This window comes from Babylonia areolata, chromosome 29, assembly GCF_041734735.1.
Source record: "Babylonia areolata isolate BAREFJ2019XMU chromosome 29, ASM4173473v1, whole genome shotgun sequence".
In the NCBI taxonomy this organism is placed as follows: Eukaryota; Metazoa; Mollusca; class Gastropoda; order Neogastropoda; family Buccinidae; genus Babylonia; species Babylonia areolata.
Genome location: NC_134904.1, coordinates 35,014,114 through 35,030,235, shown reverse-complemented (window position 1 = coordinate 35,030,235; position 16,122 = coordinate 35,014,114). Strand labels below are relative to the sequence as shown.

Genomic DNA, 16,122 nt, shown 5'->3' with positions numbered 1-16,122 from the left:
CAATGTCATATATTTCAGATTCAACTGTAAAAAATAAAATTCATTCAATAATAACACGAAATCCTGACTCTGGAACAAAGATGAACTGTGGACATTTTTATTTCAAAGAAATGCATGCTAGTTTAACTTCTCTAACTCAGAAGATGAAGAGATACATGTTATAATTAGGAACCAGTGGGGTGTTTGCCCAATGCCCACCACTGCTAATGTCAACAACCCCTGGCAATACATTCTCTACACAGTTAAATGTTTTGCAAATGCTGCGTTTAAAAGGAATATTTACAACGTATCTATTTTCAGTGACATCTCTTGGCAGGCAAGCATGCATACTCATATTCTCAACAGGCTCACATGCACTCAAATATCTGGTGTGTACAGAGTGATGATGCTTATGGATATGCGATTGTACACTTCACAAGCACACACACAGAAATCCTATTTGCCACATGTACCGGCACTCTGAACTATGTATTCACACGCACGCTGATTTGTTACACACCCAAACCTACCCATCCTAATAAACTGACATTTCTGTCACAAATACTTAAAAAAAAGATTATAGTCATTTAGAACACACTTATTTGCACTTGTGCTTCTGGCAAAAACCCACACATCCATACACAACGAACACACGTAAAATAAACTCTTGTATAGTCACACACACACACTTCATATTCACACACACACACATTTCACATTCACACACAAACACACTTCACATTCACACACACATATGCTTCACATTCACACACACACACACACACACACTTTCTTTAAGATGGGGAAACAAGGAAGCAAGGGCACTCAGATCACGAGGTACGCCTCTGTAAGGTGTACTTTCCTTTCTGCAGTTGACTGACGTAGATTCTCAGTTTGCCACTGTCGCTGTTCCGCCGAATCCATATCTGTCACAAAAAAAAACCATGGCACCATTACACACCAAGACAACGAGATTCAGTTTTGATTTCTCAAGGAGGCATCGCTGCATTCAAACAATTAAACCACATATGCTATACCACATCTGCTAGGCAGATGCCTGACCAGCAGGATAACCCAATGCGCTAGTCTAAGTCAGATGCTGAGTGCATGCATATGTATTTAAATATGCACCTATCAGGGTGGATTACTTCCACAGAATTTTTTTTTTGCTGCCTCATCTGCACCGTTTCAGTGGCATTACTCCCACGCCGCTCATTCAGATTCCCCCATACACGGCCACACCCGGGTTCGTCTGTCGCAGTTCCAGCATCGGCAGTCCACAAGGAACCATCGATGTTAGTTCGCCAGGAGGCCACACACTAGAGGAGACCCTGCACTGCTGCTGAGTCACTTCGATGGTGTTCAGTGGTGCCTGTTCTGTTTTAACGTACTTAGGACACCACCTACTAAGCCCCCTACTAACGACAATAATGGCTTAGTCGTGGAGCCAGACTGAGTGAGCGTCCCCCCCAGAGTGGAGACCGCCACCACATCCCTCAAACAACAGCCCCCCATGAATCTGCCGAAACTGACGACATTGACAGGACTCACCCCAAGCACGGAAGTGGAGGGGTATACTTCCACAGAATTTTGCCAGAGGACAAACACCCAATTCCAAAACAGACCCTCAAAGACACTGTACTGACAGATAAGTGTCTACCGTTCTGAAACCTTCACTGAGACATGGATTGTATTGTACTGTATTGTTTTGCATTTCTCTTTTTTGTCACAACAGACTTCTCTGTGTGAAATTTGGGCTGCTCTCCCCAGGGAGAACGTGTTGCTACACTGAGATTGCCACCCATTTTTTAAATATTTTTTTCTGCCAGTAGTTTTTTTTTTTATTTGTTTTTCCTACTGAAGTGGATTTTCTACAGAATTTTACCAGGGACAACCCTTTTGTTGCCGTGGGTTCTTTTACATGCACTGAGCGCATGCTGCACATGGGACCTCGGTTTATCGTCTCATCGAATGACTAGCGTCCAGACCACTGGATTGAAACCCAGACCCTAAAGAACACTGTATTAGCAGATAAGCATCTTAACCCCTAGGCTGCCTATATGACGAGATAACTCGTCATGGAAAGCATGTACACTTTGCTGCCACAATGACGAAATAACTCGTCATCGAAATATTCTGACTTTTCCCTGCTTTGCATTCAGTTCGTTGACAAAAATGCTGGTAGCTTCAGCTTCGGGAATCTTTCTAGATTCTATTCATAGCGAGAAACACCATCTGCGTCATAAGGCAGTCCTTTCTTTGAACGTTTTGGTTGGGTTACTGGCCGCAGTCTTTGCCTGGCTCCTCTCCACGCTCGCTCAACAAAATGTCGGACTGACTCTGTGCTCAAGACATGCGATCGTGGTGAACTAAATCAACCAAGATTATTTTCTTTAGCTGATGCTCAGAAAGAATTGAAGCATAAATTCGAAGGAAAAGACAGTGGTGAACATTTATAGGACGATTTGACAGAAAATAAAGGGAGCAATCAAGAGAGTGGCCAAGATATGACTATCAGTGAGTGATGCCGGCTGTTCAGCTCTAGCAGACGATAGAAGTCACCAAATTTTTAGCAGTGTGAGCTATTTTCTTGGCACTCAGCCAACGCGGTCTGATGAGAACTGGATAAAGTGACCGTGTGAGAGGGGTGAAGGGGGGCGGGGAGGGGGGGGGGGTTGGTGGAGACTGAGGGGGCGTGGCCTCACATCCGTATTATCACTTGCAGAAGTCACAATGCATTATGTATTTATTTCTTTTTCAGTTTTTTTTATATTGTGGTTGTTCTAGTAGGATTTTGTGTGTGCAGATATCCATTTGTCCAGAAAATATGATATTTTAGTGCAAATTACCTGACTAATGTTTGTAATGAACAAGTTGAAAATGTGACAAAAAACAAAACACTGATTTCAAAACAACAGCATGTCACTAAAAATACATAAAATGGGAAAACATCATGTGTTTTGTATTATTTATTCATTTCTCTTTCAGAAAATATATACTTTTATGGGTCTTTCTCCAATAACAAAGAGCACAGAACTTTTGGAAAATTTATACCCGTTTTTTGTGAAAAAACCCTGGCAAATAGATTTCACTTAAATCTTATTTTCCTGGCAGCGAAAGGGTTAACCATTCTGCCACCTTCCTCCCTAACTGAACAACAATTTGAACAAATCAGAAAAATACAACAATCAAGACAAATACCAACAATCTGAGGTACTTTTACCTCAAGTAAAAATGGCAAGAATAAACCACTTCAGCTTCAAATTCACTAACTCAGTCACTGATAAGGTTTGGTAATCATGAATCACTCAGTCACCGTTACGTTTAGGCAATCATGAACATCTCCTTTTTTCCAATCCAGTCATGGGCCCAATGTCATTAATGTCAGTGCTTGGCTTTCAGCAAGTTTTGAAAAAAACCCACTGTGAGCAAGTAGGGGAAGTACTCTAAATGCCTGTGTGGATTTAACTATTTCATAAAAGAAACGTTTGAACAAAAAAACAAAAACAACCCCCCCCCCCCCACCAAAAAAAAATTACTGCAGTGAACCAAGTAAAGAAAAAAAAAAATTTTGGTTCCACATTCACCCCTGAAAACGGAGTATGGCTGCCTACATGGCGGGGTAAAAACGGTCATACACGTAAAAGCCCACTCGTGTGCATACAAGTGAACGTGGGAGTTGCAGCCCATGAACGCAGAAGAAGAAGAAGAAGAAGGTTCCACATTCAGCATCATGAATCAAGTCAGATATCATGCTCCAAAGTCTTAACCCACTTTCAGTGTGCTGAATCAAATTAGATATTATCCTCCTCCAAAAGTGTTCATACACATTCAGTTGTCATGGATCAAATCAAACACCATCCTCCAAAGTCTTCATCCACGTGCTACGAGAGAGTCAAAACGCAGCCAACCCTACCAAATTGTTCAAATAAAGGACTACCTCATGACGTAGGTGGGGTGTCTAGCTTATAAAACAGAATCTACAAAGATTCCTTCAAGCTAAAGCTACCAGTGTTTTCATCAACGAACTCAATACGAAACAGGGAAAAGTCAGAATATTTCAATTCAGTGACGAGTTATCTTGTCACTGTGGCAGTGAAGCACACAATGCTGCGCTGACCAATCATCTTGTCATACATGCAGCCTAGGGGTTAACCCTCTCCATACGAACGGCGAAAGAGACGACATCAACAGCGTTTCACCCCAATTACCATCATCAAAATATTGCAAGCGGAAGGCTCTTATACTGAAGAGGTGAATGTTGACAAAGAATACCACACTTCTGACGATGGAAGCTAAAGCTTGGGTCATTCAGACACCCACTGGACATCCGAGGGGTCTGTGTAGAGGAGAAGAGAGGACTGGCCGTACTGAGTGAGTTAAGTGTCATGGATCAAGACATCTTCCTCCAAAGTCTTCACCCACATTCAGTGTCACGCATCAAATCATATCCCCTCCTCCAAAGTCTTCATCCACATTCAGTGTCATGCATCAAGACATCTTCCTCCAAAGTCTGCATCCACATTCAGTGTCATGAATCAAATCAGATATCCTTCTCCAAAGTCTTCATCCACATTCAGTGTCATGACTCAAATCTGATATCAACACGCTCCAAAGTCTTCATCCACATTCAGTGTAAACTGCAATGAATCACATCAGATATCCTCCTCCTCGACGGGCACAATAGCCGAGTAGTTAAAGCGTTGGGCTTTCGATCTGAGGGTCCCTGGTTTGAATCTTGGTGATGGCGCCTGGTGGGTAAAGGGTGGAGATTTTTTACGATCTCCCAGGTCCATGTATGTGCAGACCTGCTAGTGCCTGAACCCCCTTCATGTGTATACGGTAAGCAAAGCAGAAGATCAAATACGCATGTTAAAGATCCTGTAATCCATGTCAGCGTTCAGTGGGTTATGGAAACAAGAACATAACCAGCATGCACACCCCCGGAAAGCATAGTGTGGCTGCCTACATGGTGAGGTAAAAATGGTCATACACGTAAAAGCCCACTCATGTACATACGAGTGAACGTGGGAGTTGCAGCCCACAAACGCAGAAGAAGAAGAAGATCCTCCTCTAAAATGTTCATCCACATTCAGTGTAATGAATCACATCAGATATCCTCCCCCAGTCTCCCGGCAATCCAGTGGACTGGAAGACAAGGACTAAGTCGGAGCAAGTGCTGCAAGCACGCACGCACGCACCCACCCCACACACACACACCCGCACACACAGATGCACCACAAATCATCACCCACCTCCTGGTTACCAATACCGTAGATATGTCCAAACACTTTCCCTGTGTCTTTGGATTCCACTATGACGTGGGTGCCTCTGTGGAACCTGCACAAAAGTACACAAACACAAGTCAGCACAATGTGATATCAGACATTGTCAGCACAACGCATTATCTCAGGCATGTCAGCACAACCTGTTATCATCTCGATCCTTTCAAAGCACAAATAGATGCTCACAACTGCACGTGTGTGTTCACTGCACATACTCACACACACATACAAAAGCATGCATGTGCCTATAAACACGCATGCATACACATACAAGTTATGAATAATACATATTTTTCAAGATAAGTTAGAGACCCTCAAATAATTGAACTCAACACTTCAAATTTTCTTTTTTTTCTTGTAAAAGGCAGACTATTTTTCATGACGAATAAAACTTGTCATTTCCACTTCTTAAATTACATTTAAACACACCCTTTAAAAACAATCTTGAATCATATCTTTAAAAAAAACAACAACAACAACAACTGTACAAAGGTTGCTGTGAAAATGATTATTTTCAAAAGAGAGTAAAGAAGAGAAAATCTCAAGAATTCATCAAATTTACATTACACTTGATCTAATGATAAAAAAACAAAAAACAACCCCGTCAGCCTTGCATTTCAAAACAAATCAGTTATCCACACACACTCAAACTGAGAAAATACTTCAATCATTGCACCAACTCCCGAGCAATCTTTGGGTGCCAGTGCATGTATCTAAGCACCAAACAGTTCAAACAATTAGGGAAGGGGCACAACTGTTGATAAACTTCCAAGAAACTTGGCAAGTTTGGGCGCAGTTCAAGAACTTTTTTTTTTCCTCAAGGCCGGACTAAGCGCGTTGGGTTACGCTGCTGAGCTACTGAAACTGAAACTGAAACTAAGCACCAATGCCAAAGCAATGCTTGGGCATTGAATACCAGTTCATTACACTAGTTTTTCAGCCTTCCACTGCAGTTCAAACAATTAGGAAAGGGGCACAACTGTTGATAAACTTCCAAGAAACTTGGCAAGTTTGGGTGCAGTTCAAGGACTTTTTTTCATTACGGTCATGACATTATAACAAGAAAGTTTATATTTGACAACCTGTTAAGTATCAAACAAACTGCTCTGATATAAATACTGTGCTCTTGATCCTGACATTGTTATTTAGAACTATCATTGTGAACACTGACAGTGAGGTAATGTGCTCTTGATCTAGGCAAACTATAATTCATAATATTTTTTTTCAAAATCTAAAAAATATACAGCCAATAACGATTACTAAACCTCATTCAGCACTTGTTCTCAAACAGAGATCAAAGCACTATACATGTACCAAACTCACTGACTGTAAATGAAGAAATAAATCATTTTCCACAAACTTCGAAATAAACTTCATTAAAGTTTTAAACTGTTGACACACACACACACACATATATATTAAACCTCACAGGTGGGGAAGGTTGCATAGGCTATAATCTTCTAAGTACTGAACAGGATAAGACTGATTCCAAAAATAAAACCAAATAAATAAAGTGAAAAAAACACACACACAAACCCCCCACCCCAACCCCCCTAAAATGTCTGGGTTTTTTTGTGTTTTTTTTCTCTCTCTCTCTTTCTATGCATTATTTTTTCATCTGTTTTACGTTTGAACTGAATAAAAAAAAAAAAAAAAAAAAAAAAAAGGTTAAAAAAAACACACACACACCAGAAGTACATATGTATATTTGTAACATCTCAGACCCTTGTAAAAACTGAAACCAAAGAGAATCACAGCAGACAAGATAAGAGCCAAACAGGAACCTCACCATCGTTTGTCGTACAAGAGCTTGCCGTACTCGATCCGGACGTCGACGCTGGTTTCTATCATGGGCATGGCGGAGGACGGCTGTGGCTTCTTAGACAGAGGTCTGGTTTTCTGAATAACTTCCAGGTCATCGTTGATGTCTTTCTCTGCCAGAGTCTGTATTATGGTCGGTGCACACCGTTAAGGGAAAAATGTGCATGAGTGTGCGCGCAAAAGTGTGAGTGTTTGTACATGTGCTACTAAAATATTTGTATACAAGTGTGTATGTCTGTGGGTGTACAAGTTTTGTTTACAATCTGTAAACCACGTGATTTCACTTTTACAAACTAGCTTTTCAAGTTTTCCTCTCATTTCCAATGTAGCTCTGATAGGTGCATTTACACCAAAAAAAATTCTACGAAAGGGATATCCATGGCAATGTGCAGCAGAAACATCCACTTCTATAGTAAAACAAATACATAAAGACAGAAGAAAAAAAAAATGTAGTGGTGTTGCACTGTGCTGAAGTGCTTCCCCAACCAGAGCAGTTGGAATTTCACAATGGAAAATCTTTTGTAAAAACAAAACAAAACAAAAACCAGAAAACACCCAAATAACCCCAGAAACAGAATAAAATATTTCTTCCCTTCACCTGTAAAAGACAAAAGAAAAATTTAGCCTCACTGATCTGATAACTTCTATGTTTAACATGAGAAAAAAACCAAAAAACAAAACAAAAAAAAACCCAAACCAAAACAAAACAAAAAACTAACAACATATAAATTCAGATGAGATGATAACTGAGCTCCCGTGTGCAGCATGCCCTTAGCGCGTGTAAAAGAACCCATGGCAACAAAAGGGTTGTTCCTGGCAAAATTCTGTAGAAAAATACACTTCAATAGGAAAACAATCAAAACTGCACGCAGAGGAAAAGAAAAAAAGAAAAAGAAGGAAAAAAAAAAAGGGGGTGGCACTGTAGTCTAGTGATGCGCTCTCCCTGGGGAGAGCAGCCCCAATTTCACACAGAGAAATCTGTTGTGATAAAAAGAGGAATATAAATAAAAATAAATACAAATAAATAAATATAAATATATAAATATAAATAAAGGATATCAGGTGATGTTTTTCGTCGTTTCTCGGCTGGAAGGGGCAATGGGTCATTGGGTCGTCGTCTAAGCTTTCGAGTCATTATGGGTTTGACGTCAAACATGTCTGAAAACAGAGTACATCTTCAATAGTTTTGCATTCATCTGCAAAAGATAATCTGCTAAGGACATAAATTCATTAATAATAGTATGCTGGCAAGACAATGTCAGAGCCAGTCTTAGTGCTAACGTGTGCCTGCACGTGCATGAAAAATGAGTGCATGTTATGTTCATGTTTGAGTTTTGGACACTAGATATGTATATCTGCAGATACACGTGATTATTCCAACACAAAAGAACATTCAAAATTTGGTTGCTTATAACCTAAACATATCGAAACAGAAAAAAAATACATCTGAAAGTGCAATTAACTGGATTTGTGAAAAAACAACAACAAATATCAATAATATTGATTACAGTCAAAAACAACAAAGTGCAGTTTTAAGCAGAAGTGCAAGGAATAAATATAGCCAACTTATCTTTTTTGCAAGAGCTGTATATGAAATTAAATAATGGTCGCAAAAACAGGATACAAAGGGAAAAAAAGCAAGAAAAAAAACCACGCATGGTATACTGTTTCAGAAAAGCCAAAAAGCTTTTGTGTTGCTTGCTACAACATCAAAGTTAAGTGCAAAACTATCACTGCTTCTCAACAACATGAAATTATACCTGTAGTTTCAAACAATTAATAGAGCACTGAAATAGTGAGTGTGTGTGTGAGAGTCTTTGTGTGTGTGTGTGTGTGTGTGTGTGTGTGTGTGTGTGTGACTGTGTACATGTGTGCTTAGCATGTGTGAGTAAGAGAGAGAAATATAAGCATAAGCATTATGCCCACCAATATGGGTTTGTAATATGCCTCTGTGTGTATGCATGTATGTATTCAAGAATGAATGAGTGTGGTAGAATAATGCACAATCATTATTACTGTCTCTCAGCTAATAATCAAGCTTGGAAAAAAACAAAAACAAAAAAAAACCACACACAATATATTTATCAGTTACCTAGAGTTCACAGATCTGACTACAATAACAAAGTTGTAAGCTAACATACAAAAAAGCGTTGACAAGAGCACCCACATAAATGACGAGATGCATTACCGCCATTAGCCAAGTCCATACTCTGACGCTCCGTCTCAATGTTCATTTTTTTCTCGTGCCATTCGCTCAGCAGCACTTCTTTTAGTTCTATTTTCTTATCCTGAAAAAACAAAACAAAACAAAAAAACATAAGGAAATGCATGTTAGATTTTGAAAATAAAAACAAAATTCATAAAACAGATAACTAACTGATTTATTCACAATAAACAATTGATTTTTCATCACCAAAATTTAAACAGCTTACCTTCCTGTTCCAAAATGCTGGAAAAATAAATGAATTCATCATCAAGTGGCTACAACCCCCCAAAAAGTGTTACATCTCATTGTTCACAAGGTTTTTATCAATTCATGAGCTGAAACACCCACATTCTCTTTTGTCTTTTCAAGTTGGCTTTTCATGTGTATGAATGATCATTTTGTAGCTTGTCGTTCAAGCTGCCATATTGACCATGTTTCCATAACCAACCAAATGATGGCATGGAGTACAGGTTTCACAGTATCAGGGGCAGATATAGTTTATTTATGTGGCATCAATCTTGCAATTTTCTGTCAATTCTGTGTATGATTTGCAATTCATACTGTAAAAATGTGAATTAAAAAAAACAATTGCAGAATATTCAACATAATTTACATTTCCACTAAGTGTTGTGTTTTATTTGGCTGGGATGTAATGATGTGTGTCTGGTCATGAAATAACAGATGGATGATATTGTCTTGTTCCACACAAGCCTAAAACTGAAGTCAAAACAATTTCCTCCATTTATGCCAAACACACAGTTTGACAGATTTTTTTTCCCTTGATAGAATAACACATCACAACACGTGGGTTTTTTTTTCAAACCCTGGCAACAAACACATCAAAACCAACACGTTTCCCTCCACTGCACTATAGGAATTTTCCCATCACACAATAATTAAATTCAAGGATGGGGAGTAAAAATCAGTCTTTTCAAGGATCTAATCATGGCCATTCCTCATCAGGCTATCTACCCATTGGCCCACAACTCCACCCCCGTACGTTGTACACAGCTGATAATGTTGTCGACCTTTCTCAGCCTTACACACGCCATAATCAAATACCCATGCGCACGTTTTCTCCATTTGAAAAGAAATCACATACCATGGTTCCATATCCCTGCACACAAGTATGATGTTACTGATGTTACTGGACAGATGTACACACACACACACACACACACACACACATGCACACCAAGTATCACTCACGTGGAACTCTCTGTCTGCATCCTTCTTTTCCTTCTCACACTCCTGAACAGCAAGTTCCAGCTGCACACAAGACACAGAAACATATTTATTGACGTTTTCATCACAGACCCAGGTAAGGTCTACCTTTGATCAGCTGGCTGGGTTTTTTTGTGTGTGTGTGTTCATGGGAATGAAAGAAAAAGAAAATTTCTTTTGACAGACATTTCTGATGCTTCAATCCAAATATGCCCGAGAACATCAAAAGTTAAGTGAGCAGCTTTCACAGACAACCCTTCCTCCCAAAACATTCAAATGTTATTAAGCAAGCAGCTTTCACAGACACCCCAAACATTCGAACGTTATTAAGTAAGCAGCTTTCACAGACACCCCAAACATTCAAGTAAGCAGCTTTCACAGATAACCCTTCCTCCCACCCACCCCCACCCCCCAATATACACCCACTTGTTGAGTTCCCACAGAGATTGTTAAAGAAGATGCACACTGTAGAGGTGACTGGGTGAATAAATCTGTGTGTCCAGATTCAAAGCTAAGTCTGGTTGACTGTGGTGGGGTATATATCACTGTCTGGGATGAAACTGAAAAAGTTTCCATTATTCTTTTCTTTCACTATTTTTTTTTTAATGTTAGTTTTGAATCATTTAAACTGAGCTAAGAATAGACGAGACCATGGCACTCCCGGGATCGTTAAAATCCTCAAATAAGCCGCAGAGGTTGAAGCTGGGAGAAAAAGTCGCGGCTTATAGACCGAACTTTACGGCAGAAAGAAAAAATGCCAGACATTACCTCCAGGTCTCTCCATGCCTCGTTCTGTCGCTGTCGTTCCAGGTACTGCTGGTGGATCTTCTTGGACCTCTTTACGAAGTCAGACAGCGTTCCATCCTGCAGCATTTGCAGCTGTTTCTTCAGCTGCGACAGCTTGTCCTGGTACATCCTGAGCAGCGCAGGACATGGGCACCAATGTGTGAATATGTTGCATTGCTTTGTATTATAAATATATATTTGTCTGGCAATATCCACATGTCTTTGGGATGAAAATGAATCGAAAGAACACAGGGGAAGAAATACATGTGGATATTACCATTTGTATCGCAATGTATTGTACTGTAATTGCATTGTACAGTAAGTTTTGTGTTGTGCCATATTGTATTTGACTATTACTCTTTTGTCACAACAGATTCCTCTGTGTGAAATTTGGGCAGCTCTTTATAGGGAGAATGAATCGCTACAAGTACAATGCAGCGCCACCCTTTTTTTATGTCCTGCCAGTATGTGTATTCATTTCACTATCAATGTGGATTTTTCTACAGAATTTTGCCAGGGACAACACTTTGTTGTGGTTGGTTCTTTTACGTGCACTAATTACTTACTACACGCATGACTTCGATTTATCATCTCATCCGAATGACTATACAGTAAGTACTTAAATTGGTATGACATTGCACACAATATCATATGTAGGACAGTCCAACTGTTTCAATGCCATCCATTTTTTCATGTTTTATTTGATGATGTTGGACAGTCTAACTGATGTTTCAATGTAATTTTTTTTTTTCCATGTTTCATTTGGTGAGTATTCATCCACGCATAAATTTATTATCAACTTTTGTTTGCTTTTCTGCCTGCAAATGCATTTGTTTTCCTACTCGTGTCATTCTGCTCTCTATTGACTTGCCATGCAGCATGCTCCTTCATTGCTTTACATTTTTGAATTATGGGCAGTTGAAGTCAAGCAGCACACACTGACTCACTCAATGAAAATGCTTACACACAGTTTCAAAATTCTCATTAATCAAAACTGTCTATTTGTGTACACTGTAATGAGCAAAACGATAAATAATACAAAAGTCCATTTGTATTCAGATATCAAATGAATAGATCTTTTTTTTTTAATAAAAAAGTGTGGGGTGTTGGTAGATGGATTATAAACCAAAGTAACACGAAAAAGTCCATTTGTGTACTATTATCATGACTGCAGATTCTACTTTTCTAGACAGAGGTGAATCATACAAACAACTGAATAGATCAACAAAAATAAATAATTAAAAAAGAAAAAAAGATGACATATGTTAGTAATGCAGTTTCCCAGAATGCATAGAATCAAAATCCATTTCTGGAATGCGGCAAAGAATAGTAAAAAAAAAAAAAAAAACCCAAAAAACAAAAACAAAAAACCCCCAACAATGTGAACCACTATGAACTAGTTCAGTCAAAATCTTAAAAATAAGCAATACAAACAGAAGGTGTCGGTGACAAAATAATCACTCACACACACAGAATGTTACACACATTTAAGATCCACACACACCAGTATTATGCTACATTACTTACTGCTCCTTGATTTCTGTTCGATTGCCTGACTGTGTCTTTTCTTCTGTCTCAGAAGCATCTTCTGTATCTGAAAACACAAAGCAGATAATGGCAGTGAGAAAGTCAAGTGATATCATACTAATAGTGTGTGTGTGTGTGTGTGTGTGTGTGTGTGTGTGTGTGTGTGTGTGTGTGTGTGTGTGCATGCCTGCCAAAATACATACAATTTTTATATATCATTACATTCATTACATATCACGGTATGCAAAATTAATAATCGAATGTTTAACTTTAACTAGTTTATGGCTTTCGGAAACTTAAATTAGGAACAGTAGTTGTTTTTAATTGGCCCAAGTCTAAACTGTCTGTATGAATCAGAAAACACTGCGCACTTCATCATTCATGTAATAATCTAATATTAGTTTTTTATTACTTTAGTTTACTACTACTAATAATGATATTTATATATAGCGCTGAATCTTGTTCAGAGACAAATCAAAGTGCTTTCCCACCAGTCATTCACATGCATGCATAACTCTAAAAACTGGAGAAAATGAAGACAAGGAAGAGGCATGGACTTTACCGTGTATTAAGTCAGTACACTACTACTTGTACTACAACTAGTCATATACTATAACTTAATATTAGCATTTGTAACAGGTAACATTGAAGAAATTATATAGTTATAAACCAAACAGCTTCACCACCACAACAGAAAATGTTAGAGATATAATTATGTCATGTAATCAATACATGCATATATCATTTTAAGTACAGATGGATGACCAATGAGCCTCACAGTCGACTGTTTATGTTTATCATGTTGTAATGAGCAAAGCATTCTATATTAGTTTTTTTATTTTTTTAATTTTTTTTTTATTATTACCTTTTTTATCTTAATTTTTTTAATCATCAATCATAAAGATAAACAAGCAAATGTTATGTACTGGGTGTGTGAATTTTTCTGAAAATTGCACATTCTCATTATAATAAATATACTGTATAAATGATAGAACCATGCGTACATTATATAACTGAACATGTATACCAACTATACAGGCAGTGACAGAGGAGTTTCTGTCTAAAATTTATTTAACTGGTTTAGTTTACTGGTCAAAGCTTTCGCATCTCTAACACATAAAAAGCATGGCAAAAGTGGCAAAAGACAAAGAATGAGCACAAGGACATAAGACAACACAGCTATGGAAGCCCAGTACCATTAACAAACAGGCAATGTTTAAACAAAAGTTATCATGGTTGAGAAGACAAAGAAGCAAAGAAACTCAGACTCAGAGAGAAAGGGAATGTTGCCGAAGTGCACTTTCCAGTCATGATCATCAGGATCAGGACTGGGGGCGTTGTTTTATACAACTTAACCATTTTTGGCTTTTTATGCCCCTTCAAATTTACTCCTTTACATTGTTGGTCAGGTCATTGACTAGCTCAGTCATTTTGTCCATCAAAGTCATATTTTGCTTTTGTCAATAACTCGTGTTTATCTATGAGGTTCTTAAAAGTATTTATACTACGTGCAAGTTTGATATTGTTTGTTAATTTGTTCCAATAATTTGTTACTCTGTTACTAAATGTAAAGTTTCTGAGATTTGTTTTGGAATAATGTTTAAATATTTTGTCTGTACTGTTTCTTGTAGTATCTACATTTAGAGTACAAAAAAGCATGCTTTGTTTACATCGTCAAACCCATTTAATATTTTGTACGTCTGTATCAAGTCCCCTCTTCATGACCCTTGTAAAGTCATGTCTTGGCTGAGAGAAACACTTGGGAGTCCTAAACATTACAATGGATTTTTCAACATTTTACTGCATACAAACTGATGTCATTCTCAAACACAAAGCCTAGTTTAAAGTACCTTGTGTTTAATCTGTTCAGCTGAATGCTTCGGACATGTGGTCGTTTTCATGATTCTGCGTTGTGAAGCTAACACCAAGCAAACGTTCTGTTCACAATAACAATTCACATTCGATTGATTGAAATGTTACATAGTTTCACTAAAGCAAAACAATATGCAGTTTCATTGAAAGTCGTATTCGATTTTCAGTATACGAAATTGTAAACCTGTGTTGTGTTCAAACCTGATACAGGACGAAATCATCCATGGGTGGTTGACACACGAAACTTGGATTGGAAGTGAATCTTACCTTCATCCGATACGTTATGGTTCCCATCGAATTCACGATCATCTTCAAATTCGCTGCCACTGTCCGGCCCATTGTCTTCGTTGTCAAAATCATATTCATTCAGATGCCGCGGTGAAGAGGTGTAGCTCGACATTTTTTCAAAGGCTTATGTTCTCGAAGTTGGTTTTGTTGACTCCGTCTCTGCCGCACGCGCTCAGACTCTCAAGTAAACTTCCTTTCGTCGGAATACGCATGCGCCAATTTTTGCAGGGAAAGGTCACAATTTCACGAGGTAAAGCTTCCGGGATAATGACACAGTTCCTGTCTCATTTTCAAGAGAGGATGTGGGGGTGGGGTGGGGGGTGGGGAATCTTCCTCTTGGTTGTGGTTTACCAAATGAGACTGATGCCAGATGACTGTGAAAGGAGTGGGATAATTAAAGTCATGGACGTCTCATGTTTCAGATCGATTGATTTGATTTGCGAAAAAAATGATAACAGACAATAGAAACGTTTGTTTTGGGTAGTAAGACGTTTTTGTAAAGTGTCTCTTCCGCACGCGCTCAGACTCTCAAGTAAACTTCCTTTCGTCGGAATACGCATGCGCCAATTTTTGCAGGGAAAGGTCACAAATTTACGAGGTAAAGCTTCCGGGATAATGACAGTTCCTGTCTCATTTTCAAGAGAGGATGTGGGGGTGGGGTGGGGTGTGGGGAATCTTCCTCTTGGTTGTGGTTTACCAAATGAGACTGATGCCAGATGACTGTGAAAGGAGTGGGATAATTAAAAGTCATGGACGTCTCATGTTTCAGATCGACTGATTTGATTTGCGAAAAAAATTATAGCAGACATTAGAAACGTTTGTTTTGGGTAGTAAGACGTTTTTGTAAAGTGTTTCGAAATGGGCTTGCTCCCTTTCGTTGAAATGGGTGTGGAAGAGGGGGGCTTGGTGGGGTTGGGGGCTATACCCCATGCGTCACCAGGACCTCGGATATAATTTATTTATCTCATTTCAGTTTCTTTTCTTTCATTTTTAACCTGTTTATTTCTTTTCAATTTCTTTATCAACCTACCCCCACCCCCTCCTTTTTTTCCCCCCGGACCCACGGCTCCCTCGAGAGATCTATCTCTCAATCACTCTTTTCTTTCTCTTTCTCCTCATCGCCATTCAGCTCTT

General features: G+C 38.8%; 1 protein-coding gene across 2 annotated transcripts; it reads right to left on the bottom strand.

Annotated features, from left to right (window-relative positions):
- LOC143302305 (sin3 histone deacetylase corepressor complex component SDS3-like) lies at nt 1–15,172 on the bottom strand. 2 transcript variants are annotated; one of them, XM_076616913.1, is made up of 9 exons: nt 14,968–15,172; nt 12,829–12,895; nt 11,284–11,431; nt 10,501–10,560; nt 9,253–9,373; nt 8,145–8,243; nt 7,054–7,222; nt 5,235–5,319; nt 1–905 (listed from the first exon to the last, which is right to left on the bottom strand). In XM_076616913.1, exons 1-9 carry the CDS (start codon nt 15,098–15,100, stop codon nt 810–812), a joined length of 978 nt encoding a protein of 325 aa, XP_076473028.1. In that variant the 5' UTR covers nt 15,101–15,172; the 3' UTR covers nt 1–809. The 2 variants fall into 2 exon arrangements, with proteins under 2 accessions (XP_076473028.1, XP_076473029.1); XM_076616914.1 differs by having other exon boundaries at nt 9,274–9,373.
- Between the last annotated feature and the right edge of the window lie 950 nt (nt 15,173–16,122).